At 40.8% G+C, this 14,308-nt stretch overlaps 1 protein-coding gene across 1 annotated transcript in view; it reads right to left on the bottom strand.

Moving 5' to 3' along the window:
* The window catches only part of ANKRD28 (ankyrin repeat domain 28), a 170,820-nt gene that overhangs the window by 110,203 nt on the left and 46,309 nt on the right, over positions 1-14,308 (bottom strand). The window contains exon 2 of the mRNA XM_042888446.1: positions 6,137-6,234. Within this exon, the coding sequence (XP_042744380.1) occupies positions 6,137-6,205 (69 nt within the window). The 5' untranslated portion in view covers positions 6,206-6,234. The remainder of the gene's footprint in view (positions 1-6,136; positions 6,235-14,308) is intronic.

The raw sequence follows: 14,308 nt of genomic DNA, 5'->3' as shown, positions 1-14,308 counted from the left end.
AGGATAGGATAGGATAGGATAGGATAGGATAGGATAGGATAGGATAGGATAGGATAGGATAGGATAGGATAGGATAGGATAGGACAGGACAGCACAGAACAATTTGTGGAAAACATTGAAAGATACACAAAATATACATTTATATGTGTGTATATATATGTTATATATATATATTTATATAATGAAATGCCTCAAAATTCACTGTTGCCCATATACCTCTGAGTAGCCAGTACTGGCTGTCTGGAAACCTCATTGGGCTGTGATTTTGCCAGTTATGTTTTCAGGCTTGGCTAGTTATTCTAAGAGTAACACTCCAAATGAAGCACCAAATGAATTAGTTTTGGTCAGTCATCCTATCCAGTCTAACGCTTAAGCACCATGAAAGTCTCACTGGGAGGCTCCAAGTGTGCAGGGATATTTTGTCCAAGATGCATTTGCTTTAGCAAAGTATTAGAAGGAACTCTGTTGGAAATGCTGATTTTCCTATGAGAAGCAAAATAAAGGTTCCGACTTCTGAACAAGAAGTTTCTGAACATCTGAACCTCTTTATGACTGTAGTTGTAATTCTAATATCTGAGCCAGCTGCTCTCTTAAGAGCATTTCTGCATACCAAAATTTCATCTGATTAAGCTATGGATGCATTACTGACTATATCTTATGTTTTTGCTTTCCAAGTGTTTTGGTTTCAGTGGTGGGCAAAATTATTCCAGTGTATAATTTACATATTTGGTTATAAAGCACCAAAGTGGACAGTGATGGGGGGGGGAGTAAAGGAAAAGGCAGCTTTTCCAATAGCCAGAACTCCAGTTGAAATGAGCACTCTGGAAATGAGCTACCGTATACAGGAAACACAACGTGAGCCATCAGAAATGAGGAAGATTTTGGATTCTGCTTTCACACAGACCCCTTTCACACTCAGCACCACAGTAGTAGATGCTGTGTATATGGGGAATGTGTCCCCTGTGGTAAAGATGGATGAAGATGAATAGAAGCTTGTTTTACTAATATCGCAGTTGCAGAAGTAGTGGTCAACTTTCTCAACTCTCAATCCCCTCCAAGCTGCAAATATAAAGAAAAGTGCAGCAGCTGGACATGCAGATTCCCACCTACTAATAATTTATTGCATGCTGCCATTTCATGTAAACGTCTATTACACATATGAGTGTAGCAATGCAGCTGCATTGCAATATATTGAGAACCTAAATAGACCTTTTATGTTCATAAAATACACGTGCAGACCCCTTAATTGCTACAGCAGAGAGCTTTTCATTGTGGAAAAACAATCACTATACATCCATTGTTGAGAAAAGATTCTGTCAGAAGGAACATCTGTCTTTAAAAATGTGGGTTTATTCTCTTGAAGTACGATTTTTTTAATACTTTGATGATGTCTGTGAGGCTACAGCCACACAGATATGTATGTAAACTCTTCTCAGATAAATACTTTTATCATCTAAAGGAATAAAGTGCTTGAGGCAGAAGACAGGAGTCTCTGGGAAATGCACTGCTGAGAAGAATATATTTGTCAACTGCGCGCCATAGTGATGAATTTCAGGGAAGATGAAAAGCTTTTTCATGACAGCAAAAGATTTGTAACTCAAAGAAGAGAAAATGAAGCAAACAGTTTGCATTTATCTTTGCATCTTAATAGACAACACTATTCCTGTTCTCATCATGTTGTCTTCATTCTCATGTTAAAGGATTTCCATTTGTATAAAATATTAATAAGAAACGGAGTCACACAGGTAAGGCTTAGTACTCCTGTTAGCTGCAGCAGCTGCACAGTCAGGCTGATCTATGGTTACTTTGGTCTGAAGACTTCATTTGTACTGATCCTTGTCCTGCTTTGGACCCAACAGTCAACATGCAAAGAGAGAATTCATTAAAACCTAAAACCTTATTATTAATTAAGCTTTGATAACTTGCCTCTTCCCACCCTTCCCTAGGACGTATGCCTCAACAAATGAAATCAGGGCAGCGTTTCAGCTCTTTGATAGCTGGGTCTGCCACTGTAGCACCAGACTAAGCGTTCATGCTCTTGTGGGAGGCACAGAGACCAGGTCCTAAGTGAGAGCAGGCTGCAAGCAGTGTACCTTCTGCTGAGGATCCTTACTGCTGAGCATGTTCTCCCTCTCTGTCTCTTTGAGGTCCTTAACCTGTAGGACATGCTGCATGGCCTGTGTTTGCTCAGACTCGGAGGAAAGAGGGAGGTGAAGGCTGCCTGTGAAACAGGCCTTAAAAAGGAAGACATTTTCTGCTCAGCTGCTGGGAATGGCACCACGATGTACCACAAGGCATTTGCTGCTGCAAAGACTTCACGCTAAAAACAAGCGGTGTATGGACTGCGTGTATGTTAACAGGAGAAATGAGAACCTGAAGACGTTTAACAATGATCAGGCAACTCTATCTTAGGGATAAAACTCATGTTATATTTTGTGAAGAATGTTGGAACTTTCTGTGACATAAAAGCATTCTCTGTGTTGTACAGCATGGTACAACACATTACAAGCTTGCTTATGATTGTATTTAGACCAATATATATTGCTGGTGTGACGTTTCCTTTACTTTGCAGCCTTTTTAAAATAGCAAAGTATCACACTCCCTTGGAAAAGCAGAATCACCTACAGATCAGCCAGGACTGAAATTAATGTAATTAAAGCTCTCTTCCTGAAGATATTAACACCAAATATTCCTTAAAGTACTGTCTGTGGAGCTCCACATTGCCGTGAGGTGGTTTTGCTAAATTTAAATTTATATGCACTAAAATAGTATAATTAAACTGAAACACTGGAAAAGCTCCATGTAGCATATTTGGCAGTAGTTCCATACAGGCTACTGGTCTGTGCAATCCTGTGTTGATTTAGAGAAAGACTTTTCGTGTGTACATACTCACATTAGTAGGTGGAGCAGAACAGGAATATGTATTGAAAATGCTGCATAGGCACTAGGTTTTTGTTTCTAAGCTACACGTTTTCCAGATAGATAAAATATTCTAAGATGAATGTATTATGTTTTCATTAATTATGTGATGCAATCATACAGTTTGTGTTATATCAGCAAGGTATATTTTGAATATCTTTCAAAATGAAAACTTTGGAAGAGAATTTCTACAATCCATGCCACGGATGCAGTGCTAAGCAGCATCCTCTTTTTGTTTGAAATACGGTTCAGACACACCCACTTGCACATCACTGTATGTTGCATAAATATTTCTATTTCCTTATTGCTTTGTTTAGAGTAGGTTTTTGGCTATATGTGGATTTTTTTCATTTTAGTGTTGTTATCCACATTAGTGCTGCAGCTCAGATTTCCTGCCAGGAGTTTCTTTTGTAACTTTATATAAGTAGAAAAGTAGCATACTTCCAGCAGAAGAGAACCCATGTCAGTACGTGTCCCTGTACAGGCACAGAAGAAAAAGCAGTGTCTGACCTGCCAATCACACCATGCATGCATTTACAGGAGGAACTGTGCAGGATGCAGAGGTTTAGGCAGTGCTGGGTGCTGCTCATAGGTGTGCTAAGTGATGGGGGCTGCCAGAGGGTTAGTTTTCGGGGGCTCCCCAGCCTGGACAGGCTGCAACTCCAAATAAATCTTAACTCAAAAGTAAATTTGCTGGCTAATATCTTTGCTCTTTCACACACAGATAAAAAAAAAAGAAAAAAAAAAAAAAAAGAAAAAAAAAAAGAAAAGAAAAGAAAAGAAAACCAGCCCAAAGGCCTTCCCCCTGACATCTGGTAGAAACATTGAATCTTCAGAGCTGAATACAGTGTGCCACCACCCTCCTGTCTGGGAGCAGCGATGCACTCTGTATGGACTTGAACACTTCCTGTCCAAAAGGGGCCATGGCTGCTTTGCCTGTTGTTAACAGGTACATATGTCATTATTGAAAAGGTGATACTGTGCAAGGCAAAGGGATTTTGGCTGGGAAGGATGTCCATTCCCTTGAGGCTTTCCGGTAGGCCAATATGAAGCTGAGCCTTGTGAGGGCATACAAGAAAGGAGGGAAGAAGAAAACTGGCACCCTGGTCACAGTAGTTAAATCGCATGTCTATATCCAGGATACAAGCCTGCACGTATATATTGGCAGGTCTGCCTATGCTGAGCTGCAGCTTTTTCCCTATACACTCGTCTCTGTGATTGCTCTTGGACCGAGAGCTGGGACTGTATCCTGATAGCCAATCTTCCAGCTCTGTCAGAGTGCTGAAACAGCACAATAAATAATACATATGGATGTACTCTGATCAACGATAAAGCCCAGAGGAGACACACGTAATCAGTGGAAACCTATATTAGTTGGTGGAAGGTTCTGACCTTCAGAGGGTTAGTGAAATCAAGTCTGCGTGATGGTGGAGCAGACACATCTCCTGAGGCTGGCAGACATGGCTGGCCCCAGGGCAGGACTTGGCCCCAGCCTCTGTGCAGCATCACCAGACTTCTGGTGTTGGCCTCAGCAGCCGGGTCTCAGTCACCTGGAGGCTGAGTGGCTGCCCAGGGCTGATGCTGAGGAGCACCACCAGCCTCAGCTACTCACCACTACAGCTTGAACAGCCTTGGCCAAGTTATCTTCTAGTTCTGTGCTCCTGATAGTAAGCCCGCTGGTTTATGTGCTAGGTGGATGGACAGTTACCAAGATAAGGCTGGATGTAGTTTCTAAACAGATGTTTCTGTATATGTGATATCTATATATTTATGAATTGTGGGATAACCTATAGGTCCCATGATTGTCAAGAGGAATTTTAAATTAAAGGGAGTAGGATTTTACCTAAACTCTTCTGTGTGGTATACTGTCTCCAAAAGGAGCACAGCCAACCATTCAGACTCCTGCTGCGGGCTGGGCCTCAAACAGCACACAAGCTGAGCTTGGGCTGTATCCATGTGGTGCATGAGGACTGTCTGCAACCTGGGACAGAGGACAGGATGCAAATCTTCAAGGTAACAGCTTGAGAAGTCCCTAAGCAGTACTTCAGAAAATTGGTAGTCCAGATGGCCCCCTGCCAGGGAGGAAAAACCCTGGACTGCGTGCTCTTTGTATGAAATTGCAAATGGTTTTTAGACTTTCTCCTGGCTTTGGCCCTTTTTAAAGAACATTTCCTTCACTGTATGCTTTCTCCTGTGGGAGATTACAGCCCAGTTCAGTGCTTTCAGTGCTCTTGAGCTTCCTCAATAGATATGGCACATAGCTCTTCAGCCTCCTGCAAGCTTCACACATACAGTGTACTTCCAAGTGTCAGCCCCTGCCACATTTGCATGAAAAACTCTGTTTATGGGTATATAAAAGAAAGAATCTAGTCCTCTTGTTTGAAAAGAAAAGCTTAACAGTGTATGCATTCAATGTGTAATGTATCTTAAAGTCTAAAACTGCAGAAAGAAAATAAAAAGGATATTGCTTTTTTTTTCCTAAAGACCTCATGACTTCTGTGGCTTGACTCATGATCTCTGTCTGCTTGGTGCTGACACTGCCCTCCTTTCCACTCTCACACAGCTCCTTTTTCCAGCTCTCTTCAGACAGAATGGGGATTTTCCATGTGGAGGAATGACAGTGTGGGTGAAGTGAGCTACCAACTCTCTCCTTGCTCTTCCCTGTCCCTCTAAAGAGGAGTTTTACCATGGGGCTGAGCCCTTCAGGGCTGCCATCCCCCACTTCTGTCCCACTGAACCCATCTGTGATACACACAGAGCCAGGCTGAAAAATACCATATTTTCTTTTTTCTTTTTTTTTTTTCTTTTTTTTTTTTTTTTTCTCAAGTGATCTTTAACTCAGATCTGTCCTCTGATCCAGCTGGTTGCACAGCCAGAGAAATACCCCCCCAGGAAAATTCAAGGACAGGGTTGGGAGAGAGGGATGGGAGCCATGGGCCTGCTTCTGCCAGCAGCTGCCAAGATGCATGTGCATGAGAGCACATCCTGCTTGGGAGGCTGGAACACCTCAGGCACTCGCTGCCTGAACTCAAGCCCCCAGACCTTGCAAAACGTGCTTTTCTATGCATCTGGTCAGCAGAAATTTTGCAATTTTTCTTCCCACTAAAACTGTACAAAAGTTGTGAGATGGCCGATGCTTGCTCATGTCAAAACAAACACTGTTGTGCAGAACACAATACGATTCCTTTGAAACATACGGGAAAGTGATTTTAACTACCTCACCAATTCCATATGTATCTGGTTCCTTGGTGTTGATTCGGAGCCATTCTGCTTCTGTCCCACTCATTGATTCTGAACATCAGGGTTAAGAAAACTCTGGAGAGTAAACAAGGAAATCCTCATGATCTTTCTTGTAATGTAAGCTTAGTAAGCTTTCTTTCCTTTCTTCCAAAAATAAAAAAATTGCCAATCTATTTTATCCATTTGATTTAGAAAAAGCAAAATAACTCAATGTACTAAGACTCTATGTGCATTCATACTGACGTGCTCTGTGCTATTTCTAAATACACTTATCAAGTCTAATCATCCTCCCAAAAATATATTTGCATTAATCAGTGCTTTACAGTACCCCTAAGCTTACTCTCTGTGATAAATCAAATTAATATGGGACACTTTCTTTGCTGTGTCCCACAGGACTCTGATAAAATCAAGTAACCAGTTTTCTCCTCCATTACGTGTCCAGAGACACTTTAAAGGAGTCTGGTCTTTTCTGAGAGCATTTTTACACTCGATGTTGTAGATCCCTTTGCAGCTGAAAGAGTTTAAAGACTAATTTTTAAAACTTAATTTGTAAACATGAATACATTCAAACAATTTAATTTAAAAACATGAATAAGTTCAAATAATTTAATTGCATGGTCAAAGTATAGGAAGGAAAAATTAACCTGGGGAGAGCAAAGGAGGAAGGATTAGCTGACAGTCCTTCTTTCAGCTGACTCTCTGTCTTGTCTCCCTTAAATTATAGCAGTAAGTATGTGGCAAATCTATAATACTGCAGATGCTAAACCCTGTGACTCGTGAACAGATCCTTATGATTCTGGGTAACCTGAAGGGCAGGAACCTTATGGTGGGGACCTTTCTCAAGTCACAGTGGCCCTTCAGAAAATGCACCTGTGTTTCCACCTGTGGAAGCAAGATCCAGCGCTTGGTGAGTTTTTGACCTCGCACACTGTCAGTACACAGGCAGTGCCCCCAGCTGGGTGTGGGGGCTTGGCAGCTGTCAGGGCTCACAGGTTAGCTGCATCCACACGTACTGCAGTGCTCAGAAAAATGCATTTTCTCACCATTTCACTATTCCTTGCTGCATAATGCAGAAACATTTGTATGATTCTAAGTCTGCGTGGCACTTACATAATGTAGATGTACTACGAAAATTTGTTGTATTTATCTGACAACTGAAATGACTTCTATAAAGGAAAAAGTATGCAAGGAATTTGGATTCTGCAACCCTTTTCAGCAGCACTTCACTCATCTTCCAGTGCAAAATTACCCTAAAGAGCTACACCTGGTTCTTGGTGCATCCAGAAAAAGGAAAAGAAAAAGGAAAAGGAAAAGAAAAAAGAGGGAAAGGAAAGGGAAAGGAAAGTAGAAAGAGAAGAAGGGGAAAGGGAAAAAAAAGGACAAAGGAAAAGGGAGAGGAGTGAAAAAAAAGAAAAAAGCATGGAGTCCTGAGAAGTTTATATTGCAGTACAAAGGCTGGCTAGAGAAGGAGGGAGTGACTGTGGGACATCCTTGAAACTTCAGTGATGTCCAGGTACAAAATGGGACTCTCAGAATCTGTCGTCACTGTCAGAAACCACTTGGTTGAGCTAGTATCTGAGACATGGGGACACTAAAGCAGGTAACTTTGTACCCAGCTTTCTGGTTTTCTTGTTGGCCACTCAGCTGCATTTGGGCGTCTGCTTCCTAAGGGAAAACAAAAGTCCAAAAGAAGCTGCTGCTAACACACCCAAGCAGTTCAGTGCTAGTACAGTGATATTACACCTTATATCCAGGATCATATAGTAAATGACTCCATTTTGATTGCAAGTGACAGAAAACTCTGAATATCTCTTTCTATGGAAAGAACAAACTTATTAGATCATCAAGGGAAGCTATAATAGAGAACTGATCAGGATAAACCTAGAAGAACAGTGTAAAGCCATTAAGCTGGTAATTGCCTATGCATGATAACCTTATTTTATCTACTACACTTCTCTTGTAGAAATACTAACACAGCACTATAAAATTTAGGGCTTCTTTTCATGTCTGCCACATCCCAGGGGACCTCAGCCTGAAATACTGCTCCAAGGGATACAGCACATAATCAGTCCCTTTGAAACAGTTTCAGTAATGCTGAATCCATATAAGTGCGGATGCCAATTATGCTAATGAAACTGCAGTGGGACTGCATTTCCAGCCATCTTCTAACAGTGCTGTAAAAGTAACATCACAGTCAGCAACTAAATTTGTGTAGCACATGACTAGATAGAGGCTGTTCTGAAACTGAGCACGTGGTGGAAGTGAGGCCAAATGTTCACACAACCTAAGTATGCTACTGAAAGCAACAAGTATCCAAAGCAGCTCTGGGAATTTCTTGCTATATTCTCTTTTTGAGAAGTATCTCCATCTCCAGAAGATGCAAGGCTAATGCAGGCAGTGTCTGTGACTGCCTTGCCTATGGCGCCTTCCTGCCTTGCAAGGCAGCGCTCCATACTGAGCACAAGGCAATTGATGTGTGTTAGATTTTGGCTGTTTTAGCCAGCATATGGCACTGGGAAACACACTGTGCTAGCAAAGTTTGAGATGCCCCCGCAAAGAACAAAGGCACACCTTTAGCATCTTGTCTTCCTTTCATTTTTGGGACAAACAAGGTCAGAAGTTTGGCACTGACCCCTCGGCTAGGCACTGCTTTGGGCTCAGGTAGGACCAGTCATGGGGCTTCTTTTCCTCACTTGTGTGCAATCACACAGGGACTCCTGAGGCAAGGACAACCCCTCATCCCAGGTGAAAGGTGGAGGTTTCACAGACTGCACATTAAAATATCCCCTTTAAATGCCCCTTGACTAGAAGCAGTGCATACTTTTGGCAGGCATATCTCCTAAGTAAATACCTCAGTCAGGAGGCCAAGGAGCTTAAGGACTTAAATTTCAAAAAGTAGCATAAAGCTTCCATGCTTTACCTCATACCAACATTTAGATTCAGGTTTGCATACTAAATGGACAATACGAATTCTTGTGTAACTGGCATGCGTACATGCTTGCTTAGAGTTCAGAGTTTCTCCATCAACCCAATAGAAATGTCTTGACAGCCTGGTAATGTTATAATCATCCCTGCAGTTCTCATCACAGGCCAAGAATAACAAAACAACTTATGTGAACAACACCAGTAAAGCTACTAGAAAGTCTTGCTGAGGACACCTTTAGGGTGTGGTGTGAGTGATTAATATAGGCCACGAGAAGACACAGAAAGGAACATGGATTCATCAGGAGTAAAAGTTTTCTCCCATGATTTATAAGGAAAAGAGAAAACAACAATGCTAACTTGATTCTGTGTGATTCTGTGATCAGTCTTCACATCGACTATTGCACCAGCATGCAGAGGAGTGGAAAATCTTCCTTCACTAGGTTTTTCCACACTAAATCCTATAGGATCATTATACAGAAGTAGTACACTGAAGTTCCTGGGCTTCAGTATTTCAGCAGCCCTTGCTCAGTTCTTCTTGCACACTTAGCACAGATATCATAGATACCACAAGCCGATGGAAACAGTTTTGAAATCACCATTGCTGCAAATGCATTTTTCTTCAATTTATGACCATGACAATTGCAATCAACATTTTTTTTTTTTGTAAAATGAATAAAAATATACAGGTGTCAACCTTTTGTTTGGTTTATAAAACAATAACGTACTGTCATGTTTTCCCATCTTGACAGATGTGTTTGATGAGAAGTCTTGCTAACCCACTAATTCCATGGTACATGATGCATGCTTGGAATTAACATTGTAGTTAATGGCTGTCAGCCTTCCTATGGATAGACTCAATTTCTTGTCATGCCTATAAATCTATGCTGATGTTCTTCCTTTATTTTATAGGGCACTGGTTCAAGAGCAAAGGCAACCTCCAGTTGAGGTGGTTCCTGAACCACCTGCTCTGCCCCATTGCACTGCTGAGCTACTTGTGAAGCTGTTCCTAAAATGCTGCTATTTACAGCTTTACATATCACACAAGTGTCAAAATGAGGTAACAGTATTCATCTTGTCAGGTGTCCTGCTGTTTGCTATGTCTTTTCTTGAGTCAGAGCCTAGAGATGTGCCATGATATTTGATTAGTAGGCTGCTCAGATACTCCAAACACAAAGTATACTTCCCAAAATAAAGCTTCCAGATACTGACATCACCACATCATATTTTCACATTTTCAAGGTCCAGAAAAAAAGAAAATATTAACCATACTTAACAATTTGCTTTTCTATATTATTATTACCTCTTACATACAGCTCTATCCTAATCCTAAAAAGGATTTGCTTAGATAAACAAGCTGTCTTTGGTACCACAGGCGGCGTTGCCTCTGACTCCAGAGCAAAGGGATGAGCAGATGTCAGTACCTGAGGAGTGCTCAAAAGGCAATTCTTCATTTTGGAGAAGAGGAGCAAGGACATGGCATAGCACAGTAGAGCCTTTCTTCTGCATTTTTCTGTAGGTTTCAGCTTCCCTTCCTAAACCCCCAAATGGCACAAGATGTTGCCACAGTGTGAGAGGTTGTTTGTGCAATCTGAGCCTGCAGCATGCACTGAATGGCCAATGGATGAGAAGTGCTACAATGCTCACATTTCTGAGGATTGTGTTGCTTCTACATGTGATCTGACTTATTTGTAGGAAGTTTTGAGATACACACATTGAACAAAATGCCCTCAGAATGACTGCATAAGTCATATCTGGAGTTGCAAAGATGCACACCAAGAATACAGAAATATACAGGTGAGAAGGAACAAAGCTGGATGTAAAACTCAACAATTTGAAGTAATTTGCCAATACCACATTGAGTTTGAAGCTCGAGTATGTTTCATCATTCCTTGCTTGCTACTCGCTGCTGCCACCACGTGTTACTGCAAATTCTTCCTGAAGTGATAATGCCCCGTGAAACAGAAAGGTGCGCTGCTGTGGCTGGGAAGGACCTGAAAACTGGAAAGACACCACCCAAGAAAAAAGCTGGGAAATAGGAAAGCCATTCCTTGGAAAGGTGGGCACTACTGTGAACAATACAATAGACTTGAGAAGAAGCCTCTGTAAACAAAAGTGCTGGATCTAGCATTGAGGAGTCGTGTTATTTGATCAAAGCAGACATTACGGGCATGCACTGGGAAGTGTCAGAATAGCGCAGCTATTTACACTGACATCCTCTCTCTCATCCATGCCTTCCTCTTTCACTTGGATCTTTTGTCACTCTTTTTGGAAACTGCAGATATGTTGGGCTGTTTTCAAGTAGTGCTGGGACTGACTTTCCATTTCGTTGTGAGGTAGCTGCCTCAAAGTGGCCAGAAACACAGTAACAAATAAATGTAGACAGCAGTCAGGAAGCAGTTTCTTCCTAATTCTACTAATCCGGTAGTGTGCCTGTTCCCTAAGCAAAGAAAGTCAGTCTTCCAATTTGGGCTTGTTAAGACTAATTGTGGAAATTTTTATTGTCAGTACGCATGACTAATTAAGAGATTATTAACATTTGCCATATCTCCATGATACTAAATATGGGTAATTTGCACCAGTGTCATTATACACTGTATTAAAACAAATGAGGCTCTGGACCCGTCAGAACAGCAAATTCTTATAGGGCTAAACTTGCCCCAGGACTACTAGAATCTCTGCTTTATTTATTTCCTTTTAGATAATAGTTTAAGAATGACATTTAAGTGACAATCTGTTGATAGCTAACCACCAGCTTACAGGGTATCATTTCAATGGGCTGTCTTGATATGAAAGTAAAGGTTCATTCAGCAGTTTGCAGATTTATGGTCCTGCTCAGGATACATGGAGCATATGCGTGATTTAGCTGCTCTCTTTTCTCTGAAAAGCAGAATTCTAGGTATAGATGTGGTGTTGCTAGTTCCCACTTTGTTCAATGTGTTATCAACATATTTTCCTGAGCCAAGGAAAGATTTCAGAGCATCAGCTTTCACTTAGCACACAAAAACAAGTTAGTTTCCAGCTTTGGTAACTGAGGGATTCCAAAGAATTTTCTTAGGATAATTCCAGCTCCAGTAATGTGGAAGATGTGTATTAAATCACACAACATTTTGGCCACTTGTTTTCTCTAAGGGAATGTTTATATGTGTGACACCGCTGAAAGTTTGTCTGACATGAGTGGTCCTCTACACGCACATGCTTACCATCAAACATGTGCTTAGAGACCTTGCGGAGAAATGAGAGGGAGGTAATGCCAGAAGGGGCCTTGACAAAGATGTGAGAAAATGGGAAATACACAGATATGAGGCCAATTTTGCTTTGCATAGAATTTAACTTATTCAGGAATTACTTCCGCTTTTACACAATTTTATTTCCAGTGTGTACAAGGAAGTTTTTGAGAAAACAGAAACAATGCCTTCACAGCATTTTCACAGTAGTGCAAGGCAAGAGAACAAGAGAAAATAGACATGCCTTGAAAGATAAGAAGTTCTGACTAGATAAATGGAAACAGCATGAGGTCCATCAAGAATGGAAAGATGCTGCCCAAAGAAGGTATGCAATCTTTGTCCTCAGAGGTTTTCAGAAGCTTACTGGATGAAGCCCTGAGCACTGAGGTGTGTTGTGATAGCTGACTTTGGGAAAAGCCCTCCTGGAGTCCTTTGCCACCTGAGTTTCCCTATGATGGTATTTAGTCCATCAGCTATGGGCTAAAATGACAGCAAAAGCAGACTTACATTCAGCCATAAATTAATCCACTGTGGTTACAGAACCCAGAGATTGTGTATAACTTTAGCAATGTTAGAAAGTAACCATCATACATAAATGTCAAAACCAATATTTTAATCAAAAAAGCAGGTTGAAGTAGTTAGTGTACTACTGGAGTAGTAGCATTTTCAAGGGTTCATTTTCAAAGAAACATTTTAAAATGTGGACTCACATTTTATCCAGTGGTGAAGAAACACTTCCATTTATGGGAGAGCAGAAGCTCTGTCATGATTTGATGTCAGTGTAAAGCTGACTACTGAAAAAAATACAGAAAGTACAAGGCCATTTCTGCAATTGGACTTTGGTCCCTGTAGTGGAATCAAGTTCATCATTTTGAGCCTAAAACTTTCCATTGCCAACCCTCCTTGATATGGCATACTTTTCATACATGTCCCAATTTGGAGCCTGCTAGCAGACATCAAGAAGTCTGTTCCAAGCTGTCTCCAATATTAAGTAGTTAATATTCCATTTTCTTCTTTTCTTCTATTTTCACCCCATCATTAAATAGTTCTTTACAACATACTTTCCTATTACTTACGGCCCAACTACTGCCATTAGTGAAGCAAAAAGAGGAGAGCAAATACCAGAGGTGTCCCATCTTCAGAAAAATGAGACTCCTTGATTTCAGTTCTTCAGACCAGTGACAGTAAACCACTACTCTCAACTGATGGAGGTCATGCCTTTCTCTACTTAAGAGATAAGTTGGAGAATTAGTTCTTCAGTTCTGTGCTATTGTCTCTGACTCTTGGTTAAGGTTGTGTGTCATTACTATGATGCTATGATGACATATGTTATTTTGTGGTTGTCAGAGGTAAATGCTCGTGGCTTCTCATTCACTTCAAAGCTAATATGAGTGTCCTGAATGCTCTATGATCTATGACCAGCGTTGCCTTGTTGGAGCTGTGACTACTGCACCTAACAGCAAACAGAGAAGAGAAATAAAATATATGTTTTGAAAGATGTGAAGGGATTCACATAAGTTTAGAATGATAAATAAAGGCAATGCTTCTTTAACATGTATGAGACTTTCCTACTGAGTACAAAAGGATCTACATCAGCTATCCCCAGGGAAAGTCTAAAAAATATTGTAAATGATGTAGGCAGTCATTAAATATGACCTTTGTTCTTGGCAGCAGCACAAGGAAAGCAAGAAATAATTAAGCAAGCGATTGTTGAAAGCACTACTGACCAATTTCAACACTGAGTTTGTTTTCTGCTGTGAGATATTTTTGCCTCTTGTTTCATTTTCCCATGTTGAAAGCAAGACACCAATTTCATTTTAGCATCTACAAATCTAGTTATGATAATTAGCGTTATACATTTAGAATTGGCATGAGTTATTTTCATAACATACTACAGCATCCAGCACTACTGTTTATCTTTTTATGTTTCTGGGTTATGAATTTTTAAGTAATTCTCTGGAAACTGCCAAGTAAGGAACAGTGTATTGCAGAGTTCTGGA

The sequence above is a fragment of the Lagopus leucura genome, unplaced genomic scaffold (assembly GCF_019238085.1).
Source record: "Lagopus leucura isolate 7727_CA_CO unplaced genomic scaffold, USGS_WTPT01 Super-Scaffold_100157, whole genome shotgun sequence".
Classification (NCBI taxonomy): Eukaryota; Metazoa; Chordata; class Aves; order Galliformes; family Phasianidae; genus Lagopus; species Lagopus leucura.
Note: the sequence above shows the minus strand (reverse complement) of the source record. Positions and strands in the feature narration are given on the sequence as shown.